The sequence below is a fragment of the Somniosus microcephalus genome, chromosome 4, assembly GCF_052327205.1.
Source record: "Somniosus microcephalus isolate GS21.2 chromosome 4, FLI_Smic_1.0, whole genome shotgun sequence".
Classification (NCBI taxonomy): Eukaryota; Metazoa; Chordata; class Chondrichthyes; order Squaliformes; family Somniosidae; genus Somniosus; species Somniosus microcephalus.
The window spans coordinates 21084305-21107841 of record NC_140990.1 but is presented as its reverse complement, the minus strand read 5'-3'; the positions used below and the strand labels follow the sequence as shown (position 1 = coordinate 21107841).

Below are 23537 nucleotides of genomic sequence, written 5' to 3'. Positions count from 1 at the left end.
GCGATGAGGTTATACTCTATGCCGCTGAGCAGACAGAATTACACGGCGGTGTCCTGGATTTTAGCTCAAGTGATCGTTAAATGAAATGAAATTTCTGAGTTGTCTGACTGGCTCGAACCTTCCGTCGGCAAAATCCGCCTTATTTTTGCGCTCTTATCCGGATATGAAATAAAACGCGGCGCCTAGTTCTTGCACTGCGCGTACCAGCACAGATCGGGGTTACAGAGCCTTGTTGTGTAACTGCAGTCTATTTTCACACCATCTCCTCCAGTAACATACAGCGCGGTCTGCGGTTGTGACACCGAATCTGCCCGAATCTCCACTGAATTAAAAGTTAACTGAGAGTTGAACACAATCCTGAGTTAGGAAGCCTATTAACATCACATTATTGCAAAATCACAAAAGGCATGGCCATGCCTACCGAACACCAGCCACAATGTAATGAATGTAAGAAGTCATACAACACCAGGTTATAGTCCAACAGCTTTATTTGAAATCACAAGCTTTCAGAGCGCTGCTCCTTCCAGGTGAAGTGGAGAGATGCATATAGGCATAGATTATATAGTCAGAGAATACTGCCAGATGATTACAGGTGATCTTTCTAACTGACCTTTATCACACCTCGGCAGAGAGATAATCACAGCGATCAAAGGTGTGAATGGTGTCCAAACAGGTCAGTCAGGAAAACATTACATCAAAGAACAAGGGGTCAAATGTTGCAGATGCTGGGGTCTGTATGAAAAACTAAAAACAAACAAAAACTATTTTTTTGCTGGAAATCACAGCAGGTCCGGCCGCATCTGTGTAGAGAGAACAAACCAATGACGATGCGAGTCTGGATGACTCTACGTCAGGTGGGGTTACATGTAGCGTGACATGAACCCAAGATCCCGGTTGCAGCCATCCTAATGAGTGCGGAACTTGGCTATCAGTTTCTGCTCGATGAATTTGCATTGTCGTGTGAATCAAAGGCCACCTTGGAAAATGCTTACCGGAAGATCAGAGGCTGAATGTCCTTGACTGCTGAAGTGTTCCCCGACTGGGAGGGAACACTCCTGCCTGGCGATTGTTGTGTGGTTTCCGTTCATCCATTGTCGCAGTGTCTGCATGGTTTCGCCGATGTACCATGCTCCGGGGCATCCTTTCCTGCAATGTATGAGGTAGACAACATTGGCCGAGTCACATGAGTATGTACCATGTACCTGGTGGGTGGTGTCCTCATGTGTGATGATGGTATCTGTGTTGATGATCTGGCATGTCTTGCAGAGGTTGCGGTGGCAGGGTTGCGTGGTGTCGTGGTCGCTGTTCTCCTCAAAGCTGGGTAATTTGCTGCGACCGATGGTCTGTTTGAGGTTAGGCGGCTGTTTGAAGGTGAGTAGTGGAGGCGTGGGGATGGCCTTAGCGAGGTGTTCATCGTCATCGATGACATGTTGAAGGCAGCGAAGAAATGGCGTAGTGTCTCCGCCCCGGGGAAGTACTGGCCAACGAAGGGTATGCTGCTGGTTGTGTCCCGTGTTTGTCTTCTGAGGAGGTCTATGTGATTTTTCGCTGTGGCCCGTCGGAACTGTTGATCGACGAGTTGAGCGTCATATCCCGTTCTTACGAGGGCGTCCTTCAGCGTCTGTAGGTGTCCATTGCTTTCCTCCTCGTCTGAGTAGATCCTGCGTATTCGCAAGGCTTGTCCACAGGGGATGGCTTCTTTAACATCGTTAGGGTGGAAGCTGGAGAAGTGGAGCATCGTGAGGTTGTCCGTGGGCTTGCGGTAGAGTGAAGTGCTGAGGTGTCCGTCTTTGATGGAGATACGTGTGTGCAAGAATGAAACCGACTCTGAGAAGTAGTCCATGGTGAGTTTAATGGCGGGATGGAACTTGTTGATGCTATCCTGTAGTCTTTTCAGTGATTCTTCGCCATGGGTCTATGTATCTGGTATATAGCGTTGGTTGGAGGTCCTGTGCAGTGAAGAAGTCTCGCTCGAACTTGTGCATGAAGATGTTGGTGTATTGGGGTGCGAATTTGGTCCGCATCGCTGTTCCGTGTGTTTGGGTAAAGAACTGGCTGTCGAAGGTGAAGACATTGCGGTCAAGGATGATGCAGATGAGTTGTAGGATGGTGTAGTGTATGTACCTTTAAGATGAACTATGTTTTTGAAGCACCTTTACACTGTAGTACCAGTAGTGACCACTCGGATATATAAGCCTGTGTAGTGTCTTGTGTAGTTAGTTCACCTCCAGACTTTGTTCAGTAAATACTTGTTAAATCAACTCTTGCATTCCATGTCTCCATTAACACACGGATCTAACAGTGGCGACGAGTTGGAAACGAACTTACCTGCAATTCGGCAGCACCTCAAGGGGATCGATTCCTCAGACGAAGGTCGAAGGCAGAAGCAAGCAGAAAAAAAAACTGTGGTGCCACCAGCTAAACGGGCTGGTGGCAGGTAGTGCACTGATCCTTCCTGGGCTGTGGTGGGCTACAGGTCGATCGGGTGGCTCTGCAATGGGGCCAGGCAGTGAGTCGGGAAGCAGAAGCAAAGAGAGAGAGAGGGTGGAGCACTCAGGGCGCGGCCGGTGCTGCAAAGCAGGTCGGCGTTCGGACCGAGCAGAGGGAGGGGTAAGTCCCAGAGGGTCCACTCCACGACGGGAACGGTTCTCCAAGTAACGGAGAAACTATTGAAGCGATATATTAAAAAAAATTTTTTTTTTAAAAATACCGCGAAAAGCTGCAGGTCGCAACGGGAACCACGAACAACAGCGTCGGCAGCAGCGGCAGCGGCGGGAAAGCGCGGCAGGCGCCATCTTAACTCAGCGGGGATGAAAGAAAAGTGCAGGAGGCGCCATTTTGATCCATCGGGGGTGGAGGAAAAGCGCGGGAAGCGCCATTTTAGATTTTCAAGATGCCGAAGACTGGCAATGTTACTGCTTTCGATAGTGATATAGAAGTTTGGACCACATATGTGGAAAGAGTGGAGGTATATTGCAAGGTGAATTAAGTAGTGGATGATAAAAAGGCATCGGCACTTCTAAATCTAATGGGCGCAAGGACATACGGGCTGTTACGAAACTTGATCACTCCAGCCAAACCGATGGACAAGAATTTTAAAGAGATTGTTGATACCTTACAGGAGCACTTCAACCCAACACTGCTGCTGATAGCGGAACGATTCAAATTCTTCAGGAGGAATCAGCACAAGAATGAAAGTAACGCTGATTACCTCACCGAATTACGAAAGCTGTCAAAGCACTGCCAATTCGGGGCAGGACTGGCAGATTCTCTACGAGACAAATTCGTCTGCGGTCTCCTAAGCGAAGGAACACAGATAAGACTACTTTCTGCGAAAGATTTGACACTGGACAAGGCTTTCAGTGCGGCTGTTTCATACGAAGCAGCAGCAAGAGGAGCTGCAGAGATACAGCAAAAGCCACAGGACTTCAGCACCCATGAAATGACATGGGGTTTCAAGAGATGTTATCGCTGCGGCAGATCCACCCATGACCAGAAGGACTGCTGGTTCAAGGAAAAAGCATGCAAACAATGCGGAAAGATGGGACACATTGCACGTGCATGCAGATCTGGAATGAAATCCGCTGACAGTAAAAAGGTCAATAAGGAAAAGTACAGAAAGGTACAAATGATGACGGACAGTAGCTCCGAAGACCAGATGAGCGATAGCGACTCCGGAAACAAGAGACTAAGCTGTCTCAACTTAGATAATGTAATTGCTAAAGAAGATTACAAGACCATTTGGGTTACCCTCACGATAGCAGGCTCCCCAGTCAAAATGGAGCTAGATACAGGATCAGCTCTGACCGTCATGAGTCAACGGGATTACGAGCGGCTATTTCTGCATATACCTTTGAAAGGCACATCCATTATCTTGAAGACATAGACGGGGCAGAAAGTATCCCCCAGATGGAAAATAAGGGTGCCTGTTGTATACAACGGCAGGGAAATACAGAAGTTGTATTTATACGTTCTGAAAGATGGTGGTCCACCGTTGTTGGGACGTGAATGGATCAGAAAGATACGTTTAGACTGGCACTCCATTCAGGCACTGACGGTGACTAGTAAGAAAAAAAACGATGATGACGTCATACCTGGACGATTAAAATAAATCTTGGCTAACACCAAAGAAGTGTTTCAACAGGAACTAGGAACCCTAAAAGGCGCCACCGCCTCAATAAAAGTGGAAGATGCGGCAATTCCCAAGTTTTTTGAGGCAAGGGCGGTGCCATAAGCAATTTGTCCAGCCGTCGAGGCACAGCTGGAGAATTTGGAAAAAGCAGGCGTGTTATCCAAGCTAGATTGGAGCGAGTGGGCAACACCCATCGTCCCGGTCATGAAGAAAACGTTGAATAATGATAAATCTGCTGAACAGAGAAAAGTTCGCATCTGTGGGGACTTCAAGGGGACTGTAATCCCGGTTCTTCACACGGTACAGTATCCTCTTCCGAGGATAGAAGATATTTTTGCCTCTCTATCCGGAGGGAAACGTTTCACCAAAATTGACTTAGCACAGGCATATCTACAGATGGAGGTTGAGGAGGCCTCTAAAAAGTATCTCATGATAAACACACACAAAGGCCTGTACCAGTACAATCGACTGCTTTTCGGAGTGGCATCAGCTCCGGCTATCTGGCAAAGAGCTATGGAGCAAGTCCTGCAAGGGATTCCGGGGACTCAATGCTACCTAGACGACATCCTTGTAACAGGAGAAAACGACAAAGAGCACCTTGCCAACTTGGAACAGGTGCTCACGAGGCTGAGAGAACAGGGCCTAGGAGCAAATCGCCCCAAGTGCGAATTTTTCCAGAAACAAATATCATATTGTGGCCATGTCATTAAGGAAGAAGTGTTGCATAAGTCACCTGAAAAAATTGAAGCGGTCGTAAAGGCCCCAGCACCTGAAAATGTCTCACAATTAAGGTCGTTTCTGGGATTAGTAAATTAATATCATAAATTTTTACAGAACTTGTCGACGGTTCTGCACCCTCTTAACACACTGCTACAAACGGGAGTAGTTTGGAAATGGAGCGAAGACTGTAAACGTGCCTTCCATAAATGCAAAGGCTTGATCACGTCCAGGGAAGTGTTGGCTCATTACAACCCATCACTGCCAATCAGACTGGCGTGCGATGCATCCCCTTATGGCATGGAAGCGGTATTATCGCATAGATTCCCTGATGGCTTGGAGCTGCCGATAGCTTTTGCGTCACGCTCATTGAACTCAGCTGAGCGTACCTATGCCCAGATCGACAGGGAGGCATTCAGCCTGGTGTGGGGGGTGAAGAAATTCAACCATTACCTACACGGACAAAATTTTACCTTGTTGACTGACCATCAACCCCTCGTCTCTATATTCAACCCATTATGACAGCGCAAATGCTACAGAGGTGGTCCCTTTTCCTAGGGGCACACCAATATGACATAGAATACAAAGGAACAAAACAGCATGGGAATGCTGATGGGTTATCGCGCCTACCGTTGCCAACGGTGGAAGAGGCGCCTACAGTGGACCCAGTTGCGATGTTCCACTCGACCATAGTGGAATGTCTACCGGTGACAAATTCTACCATTGAAAAGGAAACGCGAAATGACCCGACTCTCTCACGAGTCTACGATTTAATGGTGAAGGGATGGCCAGCACATGGTGAACCACTGTTGCCAGCATTCTCGCAAAGAAGAGAACAGCTGTCAGTGTGCCGAAGAACCTTGATGTGTGCATCCAGAGTGGTGATTCCACCCAAACTCAAGGATAGAGTGCTAAAGGAGCTTCACGAGGGGCATCTGGGTGGAGTGAAAATGAAGAACTTAGCCAGAGCATTTGTGTGGTGGCCAGGTATCGATGGAGACATCGAAGAAATGACCAAGAGCTGTCTAGGTTGCCAGAAGGTCCAAAACGCCCCACCACAAGCCCCTCTACATCCATGGGAGTGGCCCTCATCTCCATGGCAAAGGGTACATATCGACTTTGCTGGTCCATTTATGGACTCAATGTTCTTAATCGCAGTGGATGCACACTCCAAGTGGCCAGAGGTAATAAAGATGTCCACCACCACCACGGAAAAAACCATTACAGTATTAAGGACTATATTTGCCAGGAATGGGCTGCCTGAACAGATCTGTTCTGATAATGGACCGCAATTTGTATCCGAAGAATTCAGGAAGTTCTTAAAAAACAATGGGGTTAAGCAATACACGTCCGCCCCATACCATCCCGCCACCAATGGATTGGCTGAAAGGTTTGTCCGCACCTTCAAAAATGCCATTAAGGCCATGGGTAATGAAGACATAAATCTACAACATAAGGTAGATAACTTCTTGTTTGCATACAGGAATGCAACACATGTGGTTACAAACCAAACCCCCGCCATGATCTTTTTGAATAGAAGCCTAAGATGCCGGCTGGATTTATTCAAGCCAAACGTCAGAGGGGACATAGAGAACCGTCAATTTCAAAGCATGAATGAAAGGCCAACTACAACCTTCCAGATAGGTCAACCAGTTTTGGCTCGGGACTACCGTACCGAGAAATGGCAGCCTGGAACTATTTGCACATGACTAGGACCGCTGATGCATACCGTGGACATTGGAGAAAGCATAATAAGGCGCCATGCTGACCAGATCATAGAGTCATCCGAAAAAGGACAACCTACACCACAACTCTATATGCCTAGTGATGAAGCAGAGATACCCATAGTATCTACCTCTGATCCGGTGATACTGGAACCAGATGAACACGACACTGGCATTGAAGCCGAATCGACCTTGCCATAAGAACCTACTACACCACCGAGGCATTATCTGGACCGAGTCAGGAAGCCTCCAGAGAGACTGAATTTGTAATTGATTAACTTCAGCAAATGTATATATTATTGTTCTTGTAAAAATCTTATTTAATGATTACTTAAAATGTTATGTACTATTTATCTAAAAGGGGAGGAATTGTAGTGTATGTTCCTTTAAGAGGAACTTTGTTTTTGAAGCCCCTGTATACTGTAGTACCAGGAGTGACCACTCGGGTATATAAGCCTGTTTAGCGTCTTGTGTAGTTAGTTCACCTCCAGACTTCGTTCAGTAAACACTTGTTATATTCACTCCTGCATTCTGTGTCTCCATTAACACATGGGTCTAACAGATGGCGTCTGGAGATTGGCTGTTGTTGGTGTTGAGTACTGAGTCTGTCGCAGCGATGCCGCCATCGTGGGGGATACTGATGTAGACTGCTGAGACGTCCATCGTGGCGAGGACTGTTCCTGGTTCAACTGGTCCTTAGGTGCTGAGTTTCTGTAAGAAGTCTGTTGTGCCACGACAGAAGCTGGGGGATCCCTGTACGAAGGGTTTCAGGATGCCCTCGACGTATCCAGAGAGGTTCTCACACAGGGTTCCGTTGCCTCATACAATAGGACGTCTGGGTGTGTTGGCTTTGTGTATCTTTGGGAGGCAGTAGAAGACTCCCACGCAGGGAGTACGTGGGATGAGAGCACGTAGGATGATTTGAAGGTCTGAATCGAAGGTCTTGATCAGTCTGTTGAGTTGGCGGGTGTGTTCTTTGGTCGGATCTGCGGGTAACTGTCTGTAGTGTTCCTGGTTGTCAAGTTGTCGGTATGCTTCTTTGCAATAGTCCGTTCTGTTCGGTATGATGATGGCTCCTCCTTTGTCTACTGGTTTGATGACAATGTTGCGATTGGTTTTGAAAGCATGGATGGCATTGCGTTGTGCTCGGGTAACATTCTGGACTGTCTTGTGAGTGTGGCTGATGAATCTGGCGTTGATGCATCTCCTGACAGCTTGATCATACATGTCAAGCTTAGGGCAGCGACCCTCCGGAGGGGTCGAATTTGACTCTTTCTTCTTCGGTTGCTGCAGTGTGGATCCCTCTGTCTGCTGTTCCGGATCATTGATTGTCTCATTGGGTTCGCTGCTGACATCTTGGGATTTGTGGAATAATTCCCGGAGCCTCATTCTCCTGATGAATTCCTCTGTGTCTGCCGTGAGACCGATGTGGTCCATTTTGGTGGTGGGGCAGAAATTGATCCCTCGGCTGAGAACTTCAATTTCGTCTGGTTGAAGGATGTGGTCGGACCAGTTGACGATGGACTTCCCTATGGTTTCAACCGTGGTACCAGGGGAGGCTTGGTTGCAGCTGGTGGTGATGCCGAGTTTCTCAAGCTTCCTGTTCTTGGTGTGCATGTAGGCAGCATAGTTCCGTTGCCTCGTCTGTTTGGCGGTGTCTCGTTGGTTGTCTGCTGTGTCCTGAGCACAGGCTGAGAACATGGACACTATCTTGGTTTCGATGTTGCGGCGTCTGCTGTAGAGCTGGTGTACGAGATGGTTGAGGAGTGTGCGAGAGGTACGACGGCAGAGTCTCTCAGCGATGTCGCGTGTCTCGAAGGCCGCCTTGGAGAATGCTTACCCGAAGAGCAGAGGCTAAATGTCCTTGACTACTGAAGTGTTCCCCGAATGGGAGGGAACACTCCTGCCTGGCGATTGTTGTGCAGTGTCCGTTCTTCCGTTGTCGCAGTGTCTGCATCGTTTCCCCGATGTACCATGCTCCAGAGCATCCTTTCCTGCAAAGTATGAGGTAGACAACGTTATCTGAGTCACATGAGTACGTCCCATGAACCTGGTGGGTGGTGTCCTCACGTGTGATGATGGTATCTGTGTCGGCCGGACCTGCTGTGATGTCCAGCAAAAAAATAGGATTTTTTTCATACAGACCCCAGCATCTGCAACATTTGACCCTTTGTGACCCGACCTCATTTTTCTTTGATGTAATGTTTTCCTGACTGACCTGTTTGGACACCATTCACACCTTTGATTGCTGTGATTATCTCTCTGCCGAGGTGTGATAAAGGGCAGTTAGAAAGATTACCTCTAATCATCTGGCAGTATTCTCTGACTATATATGCTGTGCCTATATGCAGCTCTCCACTTCACCTGACGAAGGAGCAGCGCTCCGAAAGCTTGTGATTTCAAATAAAGCTGTTGGACTATAACCTGGTGTTGTGTGACTTCTACCATTTCTCCACCCCAGTCCAACACCGGCATTTCCACATCACACTATAATGAGGTGACGGTACGTCATGGGTTCTATTATATCTTCACTAAATACCCCTTGGGACAGCAGTTGTATTTCCTTTGCAATCTGTTATACTGAGTAAAGTAGGAAACGGTTGACAGGATGGTATAACAGAAGGCGAGAAAGTATCTCGTGCAGTTTTATTCCTGGTATAAGGGACAGAATGTATTCACAGGGTAACAGAAATTTAACTCCGCCCAAGCCCCGTTCGCCCATCACCCCTATGCTCGCTGACCCACTTTGGCCTCTGGTGCAGCAACGCATCACTTTTAGAAGTCGCATTCTTGTATAGAAATCCCACCATGACCTTGGCCCTCCCGATTTCTGTAACCTCCTCCAGCCCTACAATGCTCCGAGATCTATGCGCTCCACCAATTCAGCTTTAGCAAATTAAAGAAATGATGGAATGTGATTGCTCCACATTTACTGTTCGCAAATGCCCCCCACACAGCCCAGATGCCGAGTAGCTGCATTGTCGTATCCCCTCTTTAAAAGGGGGGTTGGATATTTGAAGACTCTCGTTCGAATCCCCACCCTCAATAATCTGCTGTCGTGTATCAGGATGCTCTCCCCTCACTTCATTGTGACCCAATGGTGCTGTGAGACTGGTAGGTGGTGAGCTGGCTGCCAATGAATGGAAACACCCCGAGTTGGGCTACAGTCAGTGTCCTTATAAGGACCGTTTCTAGAGACCAGTGGTGGGAATGAAACCCATGTCTGCTTATTGTAACCAGGAATCTCGGGATTGTTAATAGTGACAGAAAACCATTAAAGAGACATGCTGAAGGGCAATGGACATTGAGAGATCTCTGTGCTTGGGGCTTCTTTTAAAGAGTACAGTCACTACCTTGTGAAATCTGTTCATTGTGTCTAAACTGTCTCTGACCCAGCCACATACTCTGACCAAATAAACCCTGTATACAGGCCGCGATCAAAGGCTCCGGGAAACTGACAGGGGAGATGTGGAAAGGGATGCAAAATATTACAGGGAGGCACAGAAAGTGCATCAAAGGACAAAAGTTAAATTAAGGCGACAGAAATGGATTTAGGTAGTTCCTTTTAATATAAATGTGCTTAAATCAATTTATACAATTCTGCAAGTGGACCTCACCTGTTCTCGTAGAGTGTTCTTTGTTGTCGCCCTTTTAAGAATTTCCCTCTGACTCACTGTGGAGGCTGAATTTTCGCGTCTTGTTAACGCGCCCTCTGGTGAGCACTAGCTGGAACTCTCAGTGTGGGTTTTTTACGGGAGCCGCTATATCAGCAGCAGCGTGGGGCTCATGACACAGAAATACACGGCCGTGTCGGAGACAAGTGCCCCGGCGATATTTAAAGGAACCGTTTTATTTATTTCGTTCATATCTGCAGAGAAGCTATCTGGTAAATCTGGAGACTTGGCTCCGTCCTCTGAGCTATATCTCTTCAGTAAATATCTCGGAGCTTCTCCGGGATGCTGGCTGTACCAGAACAGAGTTGAACCAGCTCGCGAGTAACTGCAGCTCAGTATTATGGTCTGTCCTTCCTGAACCGTTAATTCAGAAGGATCCTGGAGCACTGAATCTTCGCCATTCGTACCTGTAACAAAACGGAAAATGTATGAAAAGTTTGGGATTAAATATGGAATACACACTGCCTCTTTAAACATAGACTCACCGGGTAGCACGATCACCAATATCAGGAAAGAACATGGGGAGCACATGATGTCTGGTTAGCGTTCCACAGAAAATAGCCGAATGTTCTAAATATTCTAGTGTTGAGATACTGCGGCAAACGTGGGAGTCGAGACCAGAGCTAGTAAAACACAACTGCTTTTATTCTACCTCATGGCAAAGAGGAACTGGAAAAGCCTGCGCATCCACTTAAATACTCCCCAGACAGGAAGTGCTCCCGGCAGCCTGTCCCTGCGGGAAACAAGTTGCTGGAGGAAAGGGCCCCCGGCTGGGGGCGTCTGCTTAAACTGTCCGTGCCGCCGTGAGTGGATTATGTCCAGTGGTGGCGTGTCACCACAGAGCTCCTCCCAGAATCCGCTTAGGAGGAGTGGACGAGTCGTGACGGTGGTCTGATGGTTCTGCCGCAGCGGCTCTGAGTGGTCGCCGGTCCAGTTGGTGGGGCCGGGTGGTTCGCCGCCGGCTGTGCTGGCTTGCTGGCAGGACGGCCTCTAGTTGGAGGCCGGGCCACGGGGACCTGTTCCCCTGGTTCTGTGTGTGCTGGTTTGAGCCGGTCGATGGAGACTGTGTCGACCCTGTCGCCGAGTCGCAGCTTGAAGACCTTGTCCCCAGTTTGTAGTACCTCGTACGGTCCATCGTACGGGGGTTGCAGGGGCCCATGGTGCATGTCATGTCGCATGAAGACGAAGTGCGCCTGCTGTAAATTTGGTGGGACGTGAGGTGCGAGTTTGCCGTGTCAGTTGACCGGAAGTGGGGCGAACTGCTGAGCCGAAGAGAAAGAGTTGAGCCACTGCTGTTCGGCCTACCAAGGCGTGGTAGCCTCCGGAAGGAATTCGCCTGGGACGTGTAGCGCTTGTCCGTAGACTAACTCCGCTGCCGAGGACTGGAGGGCTTCCTTGACCGCGGTGCGTAGGCCTAGTAGCACCCACGGTAGGCGGTCAGTCCAGGTACTGTCCTGCAGGCCGGCACGGCGTGAGGCCTTGAGTGACCTGTGGACGCATTCACAAAGCCCGTTGGCCTGCGGGTGGTACACCGTGGTTCGGTGGAGCATCACCCTGAGGTTGCGCGCTGTGGCCGTCCAGAGTTCGGAGGTGAACTGGGCGCCTCTGTCGGAGGTTATGTTGGCTGGTACGCCGAACCTCGCAACCCAGGTGTTAACGAATGCCCTGGCAATGTCGGCTGTGGTGGTGGAGGTCAGCGGCACTGCTCAGGCCAGCGTGTGTAGCGGTCGACCATCGTGAGGAGATAAGTTTGGTCTTGCGATGGTGGCAGAGGACCGACGATGTCGACATGTATGTGGTTGAAGCAGCGGCTGTGTGCCTCGAAGTCTCCCAGGGGTGCTTTCGTGTGCAGCTGTACCTTAGCCCGTTGGCAGGTGAGGCAGGAGGTGGCCCAAGTCCGAACATCTCTGCTGAGGCTGCGCCAGGCAAAGCGCTGGGAGAGGAGTTTGACGGATGCGCGGGAACCCAGGTGGGAGAGCCCGTGGAGCGTGTCGAAGATGCGGCGGCGCCAGGTTGCAGGGAAGACCGGCCTGGGTTGGCCGAGTGAGACGTCGCAAGTGACTGCCGTGGCTTCCGGCCCGTGCTCGACCTTGGCTAGGCATAACCCTGGCAGGCTGGTAGCCGCCGAGAGGAGGTCTGGGTCCGTGAGCTGGGCCGCTGCTAGTTGCGCGTAGTCGACCGTGAGGTGATTTGCACAGATGGCGGGATGGGAAAGGCAGTCGGCGACAACGTTGTCTCTACCGGAGATGTGCTGGATGTCCGTAGTAAACTCGGACACGGCCGCGAGCTGGCGTTGCTGCCTAGCGGACCAGGGTTTGGTATGCTTGGCCATCGCATATGTGAGTGGCTTGTGGTCCACGTATGCGGTGAAGGGGCAACCTTCCGGGAGGAACCTGAAATGGCGGACCGACAGGTGGAGCGCGAGAAGCTCGCGGTCGAAAGTGGAGTATTTGACCTCCGGGGGGCGCAGTTGGCGGCTGTAGAAGGCAAGTGGCTGCCACGCACCATTGACTCACTGCTCAATCAAGGCGCCGACTGCGTGGTCGGAGGCGTCGGTGGTTAGCGCGACCCGGGCATCAGCCCTCGGGTGCGCGAGCAGGGTGGCATCGGCGAGCGCGTTTTTCGTGGCGGCGAAGGCGGCTGACGTGTCAGTGGTCCAGGCTACGTCCATCTTGCCGGATTTACCTCGGAGGGAGTCGTATAGGGGCTTCATGAGGGCTGCAGCTCTGGGGAAGAACCTGTTGTAGAAGTTCACCATCCCGAGGAACTCCTGGAGGCTCTTGATGGTTGTAGGCCAGGGGAATTGCTGGACGGCCTGCGCCTTGTTGGGCAGGGGGACGGCCCCAGCAGGGGTGATGTGGTGACAGAGAAAATCGATCTCGGTTAGGCCGAATTGGCACTTCGCCGGGCTGAGGATGAGCCCGTGTTGGGCTAGGCGCCCGAACAGGGTGCAAAGGTGTTCGAGGTGTTCCTGTTTGGAGGAGCTGGCCACGAGAATGTCGTCTTGATAGACGAATAGGAAGTTCAGGTCCCGGAGGACTGAGTCCATAAGGCGCTGGAAAGCCTGGGCTGCATTCCTGAGGCCGAAGGGCATCCTGAGGAACACGAACAGGCCGAATGGGGTAATGACGGCCGTTTTGGGGATGTCCGCGGGGTGTACGGGGACTTGGTGGTAACCGCGCACCAGGTCTACCTTGGAAAAGACGGTTCATCCGGCCAGTCGGGCCGAGAGGTCCTGGATGTGTGGCACCGGGTATCGGTCGGGGGTGGTGGCGTCGTTGAGGCGGCGGTATTCCCTGCAAGGGCGCCAGCCTCCGCCGGGCTTGGGGGTGATGTGGAGGGGCGAGGCCCAAGGGCTGCTGGAGCGGCGGATGATGGCGAGTTGTTCCATGGTGGTGAACTCGGCCTGCGCGATTTCCAGCTTGGCCGGGTTGAGTCTGCGGGCGTGGGCAGAAACTGGGGGCCCGGTGGTGGGTTTATAGTGCTCCACACCGTGTTTGGCAGCTTTGGCTGAAAAGGTCGGGTTAGGGAGGGCGGGAAACTCGGCTAGGAGTGCCGCGTAGTCGTCCGTGGCTCTGGCGAGGCAGTAGGTCGTCAGGCCGGCCGAACGGGCCGGGGTGAATGCGCCGGGGATGGGGGCCATAGTGTTGATGTCGACGAGGCGGTGCCTCGGAATGTCGACAAGGAGGCCGTGGGCATGTAGGAAGTCGGCGCCGATGAGTGGTCAGAGGACCTTGGCCGTGAGGAACTCCCAGCGGTAGCGGCGGCCCGCGAGGTCGAGCCTGACCATGCGGGTGCCATATGTGCGGATGTCAGAGCCATTGGCTGCGGCCAGCATGATACCCCGTGTGTCGCGTTGGATTTAGAGGGCGGAGGCGGGGGTGATGCTGTGCTGGGCCCCTGTGTCGCACAGAAATCGGCGGTTGGTTCTGTCGTCGGTGACGTACAGTAGAGGCCCCTTTTGCCCTGCAGCCATCGCAGGGGCCGGTGCGGGGGGGGGTTTGAAAGTACACGGTGGCGTGCAGCGTTGGCCCTAGTGCCAAAACGAGTGTGGTAGTAGCAGTGACCCGGAGTGGTAGGGCGGTTGGGCCTAGTGGGCCGGGAAGACCGTGTGGTCGTTGCCGTGAGGTCGGGCACAACGTCGCGAGCGGACTGTGCAGAGAGCAGCCGGTCGGCCTTTTCGGCTATGTCATTCAGGTCCTTGGAGCCAGACTCCACAATGAGCGGGCGGATGCTGGCGGGGAGCTGCCGAATGAAAAGCGTGCGAAAGTGGGCGCCAGTGTTTTTGTCATCCGAGAGGGACAGCATGTGGGAAAGCAGATCCGAGGGTGAAGCGTCACCAAGGCCGGGGAGGTCAAGGAGTTGGCAGTTGCGCTCGTAAGAGGACGTTTGAAATTTTTTAAGGAGCGCAGCGTTCAGATGTTCGTACTTGCCTTCCGGTGGTGGATCCTGCAGCGCTGCCCAAACCTTGGGGACTGTGGCATAGGTGAGAGAGGAGACGAGGTAGTCGTACATTGTGGCGTCGACTGTAATGTGTTTCAGCCAGAATCTGGACTCAGCTTGAACAAACCAGGCTTCGGCCAGGTTCTCCCAAAAGTCCAGTAGTTTAACCGTGGCTGCGTTTGTATCCGCCATGCTAGCTTAGGATTTGTCCTGAGCGTCGGGGTCACCAGTGTTGAGATACCACGGCAAACGTGGGAGTCGAGACCAGAGCTAGTAAAACACAACTGCTTTTATTCTACCTCATGGTAAAGAGGAACTGGAAAAGCCTGCGCATCCACTTAAATACTCCCCAGACAGGAAAAGCTCCCGGTAGCCTGTCCCTGTGGGAAAAAAGTTGCTGGAGGAAAGGGCCCCCGGCTGGGGGCGTCTGCTTAAACTGTCCCTGCCGCCGTGAGTGGATTATGTCCAGTGGTGGTGTGTCGCCACACTAGTCTGATATTAAAGATTAAACAAAGATCAGGGGCAGGCTTCACTTATTGGTAGACTGAGACGCGTTTCCCGGGTCAGGATTGGCTATTCTCTCAGAACCGATGACAGTTTTGCACCAATCAGTGTGAGTTGTGCTCCAATTACTTTCTCTGCCTGTTTCTCCTTCTTTCTCTGTATTTCGCGCTGTCTCTCTCGCTCTTTCTTTGTCTCGGTGTCTGTCTGTCTCTCCCTCTGCCTTTCGTTTGCTCTCTCTCTCCCTACCGAGTTCCATCAATGTGCAGAATATAGAGAAACCCAATTTGTCTCAATCTCTCGTTTCAACACAACGAAGTGCTCCATTGATAGTAGTAATTATAATAGATTAAATATAATAACTACAGCTCATACACATGTTTAACATGGCAGCAGTTACAGGAAAATCCATCCGTATATTCATTAGGCAGGAATAATGAGACATGTCTACACACACTGTATGTGGCGCGGTGCCTAAGAGTTGGAATCTGTGTGGGTTCATATTATTTTGAATGGGTTTCATTCATCTGTAATGTCTTGGATTTTAAAAATAAACAAAGTGAATCACCAGGGTTTCCACTGAAGTTGTCATTAACGCCGTGAATATGTTTTTTCTGCATTAAAGTATAATAATAATAGTAATAAGAATAATAATAGCAAGAGAAATGTGACATAATCGTGCAACCCAGAGAGTGGTGAACCTGTGGAATTCTCTGCCACAGAGGGCGGTGGAGGCCAGTTCATTAAATATATTCAAAAAAGAGTTGGATATATTTCTTAAGGCTAAAGGGATCAAGGGATATGGGGAGAAGGCAGGGACAGGGTACTGAATTTGGATGATCAGCCATGATCTCATTGAATGGCGGGGCAGGCTCGAAGGGCCGAATGGCCTACTCCTGCTCCTATCTTCTATGTTTCTATGTAACAACATTCATCAGTAATTTGAGATGTCCGTGCTATCCAAGCCAGAAGGCCGTTTACCTGACATCGCCACCAGAGGGAGCGCCCTCATCGTGTTTGCCGTTTCACTGCAGCAAATCAATCGGAGAATCACAAGTTTGTAGAGGAGGAGAACCGCCGTCCGTCCCATCTTAAGTTAACCTTCCTGAAACCCTACACCCCAAAATATTATTTAATTATTAAAGGCGAGAGATTAGTTTAGATGCATTTACAGCAAGCTCTTTGGAAGACAAATGGTATATCAGCCTTTATTGCAGGGGTTAGTGTATAAGAGTTAGGGAGTCTTGCTGCAGTTAAATAGGGCCTCTTAGAGACCGCACCTGGAGTACTGTGTTCAGTTTTGTTCTCCTTCAATAAGGAAGGATGTGCTTGCCTTAGAGGCAAAGAAGTTTCAACAGATTGATTCCTGATATGACAAGACTATCCCATGAAGAGATATTGAGTAGAATGGGACTATATTCTCCGGAGTTCAGAAGAATGAGAGGTGGTCCCATTGAAACGTATAAAATTCTTAGAGGGCTTGACATGGTAGATACTGAGACCCTGTTTCCCCTGGCTGGATAATCTGGAACAAGGGTTCATAGTCTCAGGATAAGGGATTGGCCATTTAGGACAGAAGTGAGGAAATATTTGTTCACTCCGAGGTTTCTGAAGCTTTGGATGTTCCTACCCCAGAGGGTCCAGGGTGCTGAATCGTTGAGAATATTCAACACGAGATTTATAGATTATTGGGCACACAGGGAATCAAAGGATATGGGGATCCGGTGGGAAAGTGGAGTTGTTGTGCAAGTTCAGCCATGATTTATTGAATGGTGGAGCAGGCTCGAGGGGCCGTATGCGCTACTCCTGCTCCTATTTCTTATGTTCTTATGTTCTTACTAAAGTAATTCCATGCTTTTGAATTCTTGTCACTTTGCCAGGATTCCTTTCCAACTGTCGACCACTCTCTGCGTGACAAACACTCTCCTGATCTCAGTCCTAAAGTTACCATTAACAAGATTGACCCTGTGCCCACTTGACCTGAGTTTGAAGTTTAATTTAAAGTTGTTTTCCCGACTAAATCTTTCCCTATCATGTGCTACCTTAAATGTCGATTTCATTGCTTTTCCTGCAATTGCTGCTTATATTTTAGGCATTGATCCTCTCGCTCTATATATATCTATTTCTGTCACTGTCTCTTCTTCTCTTTCTCTCACTGTCTCTCCATCTCTCTCTCTCACTGTCGCTCCGTCTCATTCTCTCCTGGTCTCTCCATCTCTTTCTCTCACTGTCTCTCCATCTCTTTCTCTCACTGTCTCTCCATCTCTTTCTCTCACTGTCTCTCCATCTCTTTCTCTCACTTTCTCTCCATCTCTTTCTCTGACTGTCGCTCCATCTCATTCTCTCCCTATCTCTCCATCTCTTTCTCTCACTGTCTCTCCATCTCTTTCTCCCACTGTATCTCCATCTCTTTCTCGCACTGTCTCTCCATCTCTCACTCTCACTGTCGCTTCATCTCTTTCTCTCACTGTCGCTCCACATCTTTCATCTCACTGTCGCTCCATCTCTTTCTCTAACTGTCTCTGCATCTCTTTATCTCACTGTCTCTCCATCTCTTTCTCTCACTGTCTCTCCATCTCTCTCTCTCACTGTCTCTCCATCGGGTTCTCTCACTGTCGCTCCATCTCTCTCCCTCACTGTCGCTCCGTCTCATTCTCTCCCGGTCTCTCAATCTCTTTCTCTCACTGTCTCTCCATCTCTCTCTCTCTCACTGTCTCTCGATCTCTTTCTCTCACTGTCTCTCAGTCTCTTTCTCTCACTGTCTCTCCATCTCTTTCTCTCACTGTTGTTGTGTCCGTGTGATAATAGAGACACTGAAGGCAGGAGTTGGTTTCACAGGTGTTTACTGAACGAAGTCATAGAGTCATAGAGTCATAGAGTTATACAGCACGGATAGAGGCCCTTCGGCCCATCGTGTCCGTGCCGGCCATCAAGCCCTGTCTAATCTAATCCCATATTCCAGCATTTGGTCCGTAGCCTTGTATGTGATGGCATTTCAAGTGCTCATCCAAATGCTCCTTCAATGTTGTGAGGGTTCCTGCCTCTACCACCCTTTCAGGCAGTGAGTTCCAGACTCCAACCACCCTCTGGGTGAAAAAGTTCTTTCTCAAATCCACTCTAAACCTCCCGCCCTTTACCTTGAATCTATGCCCCCTAGTTATTGACCCTTCTACTAAGGGAAAAAGCTCCTCAGTATCCATCCTATCTATGCCGCTCATAATTTTGTACACCTCAATCATGTCCCCCCTCAGCCTCCTCTGCTCCAAGGAAAACAAACCCAATCTGCCCAATCTTTCTTCATAGCTGAAGTGCTCCAGCCCTGGTAACATCCTGGTGAATCTCCTCTGCACCCTCTCCAAAGCGATCACATCCTTCCTGTAGTGTGGCGACCAGAACTGCACACAGTATTCCAGCTGTGGCCTAACCAGTGCTTTATACCGTTCCATCATAACCTCCTTGCTCTTATATTCTATGCCTCGGCTAATGAAGGCAAGTATCCCATATGCCTTTTTTACCACCTTATCCACCTGTTCCGCCGCCTTCAGGGATCTGTGTACTTGCACACCCAGATCCCTCTGCACCTCCGTCTTGCCTAGGGTCTTACCATTCATTGTGTATTCCCTTGCCTTGTTAGTCCCCCCAAAGTGCATCACCTCGCACTTTTCCGGGTTAAATTCCATTTGCCACTGTTCCGCCCATCTGGCCAACCCATCTATATCGCCCTGCAGACTGAGGCTACCCTCCTCGCTATTTACCACCCTACCAATTTTTGTATCATCCGTGAACTTACTGATCATACCTTTTACATTCATATCCAAGTCATTAATGTAGACCACAAACAGCAAGGGACCCAGCACCGATCCCTGTGGCACCCCACTGGCCACAGGCTTCCAGTCACAAAAACAACCTTCGACCATCACCCTCTGCCTTCTGCCACTAAGCCAGTTTTGTATCCAATGTGCCAAGGCACCCTGGATTCCATGGGCTCTTACCTTCTTGACCAGTCTCCTGTGCGGGACTTTATCGAAGGCCTTACTGAAATCCATGTATACCACATCCACTGTGTTACCCTCATCCACACACCTGGTCACCCCCTCAAAAAATTCAATCAAATTAGTCAGACATGATCTTCCCTTGACAAAGCCATGCTGACTATCCCTGATTAATCCTTGTCTCTCCAAGTGGAGACTAATTTTGTCCCTCAGAATTTTTTCCAATAATTTTCCTACCACTGATGTTAGGCTCACTGGCCTGTAGTTCCCCGGTTTTTCCCTCCTTCCCTTCTTGAATAATGGTACTACATTAGCGGTTCTCCAGTCCTCTGGCACATCCCCTGTGGCCAGAGAGGTCCTGAATATATGTGTTAGAGCCCCCCAATCTCTTCCTTTGCCTCACACAGCAGCCTGGGATACAATTCATCCGGGCCTGGGGATTTATCCATTTTTAGGCCTGCTAAAACCGCCAATACCTCCTCCCTCTCGATGTTAATATGTTCGAGCATATCACAGTCCCCCCGCTCTATTTCTATGTCTACATCGTCCTCGTCCATAGTGAAAACAGATGCAAAAAATTCATTTAGAACCCCTCCTACATCTTCCGGCTCCACACACAGATTGCCACTTTTGTCCCTAATGGGCCCTATTTTTTCCCTAGTTATCCTCTTACCCTTAATATACTTATAAAACATCATAGGATTTTCCTATATTTTGCTCGCCAGTGTTATTTCATGGCCCCTCCTTGATCTCCTAATTTCTTTTTTAAATATCCCCCTGCACTTTTTGTACTCCTCTAGGGCTTCCTCCGTCTTTAGCCTTTTGTATCTGCCAAAAGCCCTCCTTTTTTTCCTAATCCATTCTCGTATATCCCCTGACATCCAAGGTTCCCTGTGGTTTTTGGAACCACCCTTGACTTTTACGGGAACATGTTGCCATTGTATGATCTCAATCTCCCTTCTGAAAGCCTCCCACTGCTCCAATGCGGATTTTCCTACAAATAGCTGATCCCAGTCCATTTTGGCCAGATCCTGCCTTATCCTATTAAAATCGGCCTTCCCCCAATTTAGAACCTTTATTTCCGGCCCATCCCTGTCCTTTTCCATGACCACCTTAAATCTCACCATATTATGGTCACTGTCACCAAAGTGCTCACCTACTAGTACGATAGCAAAATACTGCAGATGTTGGAAATCCGAAATAACAACAGAAAATGCTGGAAAAACTCAGCAAGTCAGGCAACATCCGTGGAGAGAAATTTGAGTTGACGTTTCGGGTTTGACCCTTCTTCACCTACTAGCACTTTTTCCACTTGGCCAGCCACATTCCCTAGAATTAGGTCCAGTCCTGCCCCCTCTCTTGTAGGTCTTTCTACATGCTGGCTCAAAAAGCTCTCCTGGATGTACTTTAAGAATTCTACACCCTCTGAGCCTTTCACACTTTGACTATCCCAGTTAATATTGGGGAAGTTGAAATCCCCCATTATTATTACCCTATTATTTGCACATTTCTCTGAGATTTGCCTACATATCTGTTCCTCTATCTCCCCCTGACTGTTTGAAGGCCTATAGTACACTCCCAGCAAAGTGCTTGCCCCCTTTTTGTTTTTAAGCTCCACCCATATGGCCTCATTAGAGGAACCTGCTAATATATCATCCCTCCTTACTGCAGTAATTGACTCCTTAATTAATATTGCGACACCCCCTCCTCTTTTACCTCCCCCTCTGTCTCGCCTGAAGATTCTGTACCCCGGAATATTGAGCTGCCAGTCTTGCCCCTCCCTCAACCATGTCTCCGTGATAGCAAAAATATCATACTCCCATGTGTTTATCAACAACTTCAGTTCATCCACCTTATTTGCAAGACTCCTTGCATTAAAATAGATGTCATCCAGCCTTGCCCTTATATATTTGCCCTGTCTACCAAGCAGACTTGTTTTTTTCTCTATAATTGGCAGCACATCACCCCCTATTTCAGCTCCCCTCTGTATCCCATCCCCCTGCCAAGTTAGTTTAAACCCATCCAACAGTGCTAGCAAACCTCCCCGCAAGGATATTTGTCCCGCTCTGGTTCAGGTGCAACCCATCCGTCTGGAGGTGAACTAACTGATACAACACAATATAAAGGCTTATATAGCCCGAGTGGCCATTACCGGCATTACAGTACACAGGGGGCTCTTAAAGGCACATACACTACAATTCGACCCCTTTTAGCCAATCAGTACATAATATTTTAAGTAATCATTAATTGCATGTTACAAAAACAATCATCTACACATTGCTGCAGTTAATCAATTATAAGTCAGTCTCCCTGGAGGCTTCCTGACTCGGTCTGGATAACGCCTCGGTAGTGTAGTAGTTTCTGGAGGTTTGGTAGGTTCTTTTGGCATGGCTGATTCGGCTTGAATGCCAGTGTCGGGTTCATCCGGTTCCAGTATCCCTGGATCGGAGGTAGATACTATGGGTATCTCTACTTCATCATTAGGCATATAGAGTTGTGGTGTAGGGTGTCCCTTTTCGGATGACTCTATGATTTGGTCAGCATGGCGCCTTATTATGCTTTCTCCAATGTCCACGGTATACATCAGCGGTCCTAGTCATGTGCAAATAGTTCCAGGCTGCCATTTCTCGGTACGGTAGTCCCGGGCCAAAACTTGTTGACCTATCTGGAAGGCTCTAGTTGGCCTTTCATTCATGCCTTGAAGTTGCCTGTTCTCCATGTCCCTTCTGATGTTTGGCTTGATCAAATCCAGCCGGCATCTTAGGCTTCTATTGAAGAACATCATGGCGGGAGTTTGGTTTGTAACCATATGTGTTGCATTCCTGTATGCAAACAAGAAGTTATCTACCTTATGCTGAAGTTTTATGTCTTCATTTCCCATGGCCTTTATGGCCTTCTTGAAGGTCTGGACAAACCTTTCAGCCAATCCATTGGTGGCGGGATGGTATGGGGCGGACGTGAAGTGCTTAACCCCATTGTTTTTTAAGAACTTCCTGAATTCTTCGGACACAAATTGCAGTCCATTATCAGAACAGATCTGTTCACGCAGCCCATTCCTGGCAACTATGGTCCTTAATACTGTGATGGTTTTTTCCGTGGTGGTGGAGGACATCTTTATTACCTCCGGCCACGTGGAGTGTGCATCAACCGCGATTAAGAACATTGAGTGCATAAATGGACCAGCAAAGTCGATGTGTACCCTTTGCCATGGAGATGAGGGCCACTCCCATGGATGTAGCGGGGCTTGTGGTGGAGCGTTTTGAACCTTCTGGCATCCTAGGCAGCTCTTGGTCATTTCTTCGATGTCTCCATCGATACCTGGCCACCATACAAACGCCCTGGCTTGGTTCTTCATTTTCACTCCACCCAGATGCCGCTCGTGAAGCTCCTTTAGAACTTTACCCTGTAGTTTGGGTGGAATCACCACTCTTGATCCACACATCAAGGTTCCTCGGCACACTGACAGCTGTTCTCTTCTTTGCAAGAATGCTGGCAACAGTGGTTCGCCATGTGCTGGCCATCCCTTCACTGTTAAATCGTAGACACGTGAGAGATTCGGGTCATTTCTCGTTTCCCTTTCAATGGCAGAATTTGTTACTGGTAAACATTGGACTTTGGTAGAGTGGAACATCTCCACTGGGTCTACTGTAGGTGCCTCTTCTACCGTTGGAAACGGTAGGCGTGATAAACCGTCAGCATTACCATATTGTTTTGATCCTTTGTATTCTATGTCATATTGGTGTGCCCCTAGAAAAAGGGACCACCTCTGTAGCCTTTGCGCTGTCATAATGGGAACACACTTTTTAGGGTTGAATATGGAGATGAGGGGTTGATGCTCAGTCAACAAGGTAAATTTTTGTCCGTGTAGGTAATGGTTGAATTTCTTCACTCCCCATACCAGGCTGAGTGTTCCCCTGTCGATTTGGGCATAGTTACGCTCAGCTGAGTTCAATGAGCATGACGCAAAAGCTATCGGCCGTTCCGAGCCATCAGGGAATCTATGCGATAATACCGCTCCTACGCCATAAGGGGATGCATCGCATGCCAGTCTGATTGGCTGTGATGGGTTGTAATGAGCCAAAACTTCCTTGGACGTGATTAAGTCTTTGCATTTATGGAAGGCACGTTTACAGTCTTCGCTCCATTTCCAAATTACTCCTGTTTGTAGCAGTTCATTAAGAGGGTGCAGAAGAGTTGATAAGTTCGGTAAAAATTTAAGATTGTAATTTATTAATCCCAGGAACGACGTTAATTGTGAAACATTTTCAGGTGCTGGGGCTTTTATGACCGCTTCAATTTTTTCAGGTGACTTATGCAACGCTTCCTTAATAATTATGTGGCCACAATATGATAT

At 49.1% G+C, this 23537-nt stretch overlaps 1 pseudogene and 1 gene segment (V, D, J or C); both read right to left on the bottom strand.

The window, feature by feature from the left end:
• Positions 1–1084: 1084 nt before the first annotated feature.
• Positions 1085–7236, bottom strand: LOC147118384 (uncharacterized; annotated as a pseudogene).
• Positions 7237–10334: 3098 nt separating this feature from the next.
• On the bottom strand, positions 10335–11382 carry LOC147118383 (T-cell receptor alpha chain V region CTL-F3-like). The segment is given in 2 exon segments: positions 10335–10654; positions 11376–11382. Coding segments are annotated over 2 exon segments (327 nt in total).
• Positions 11383–23537: the final 12155 nt, after the last annotated feature.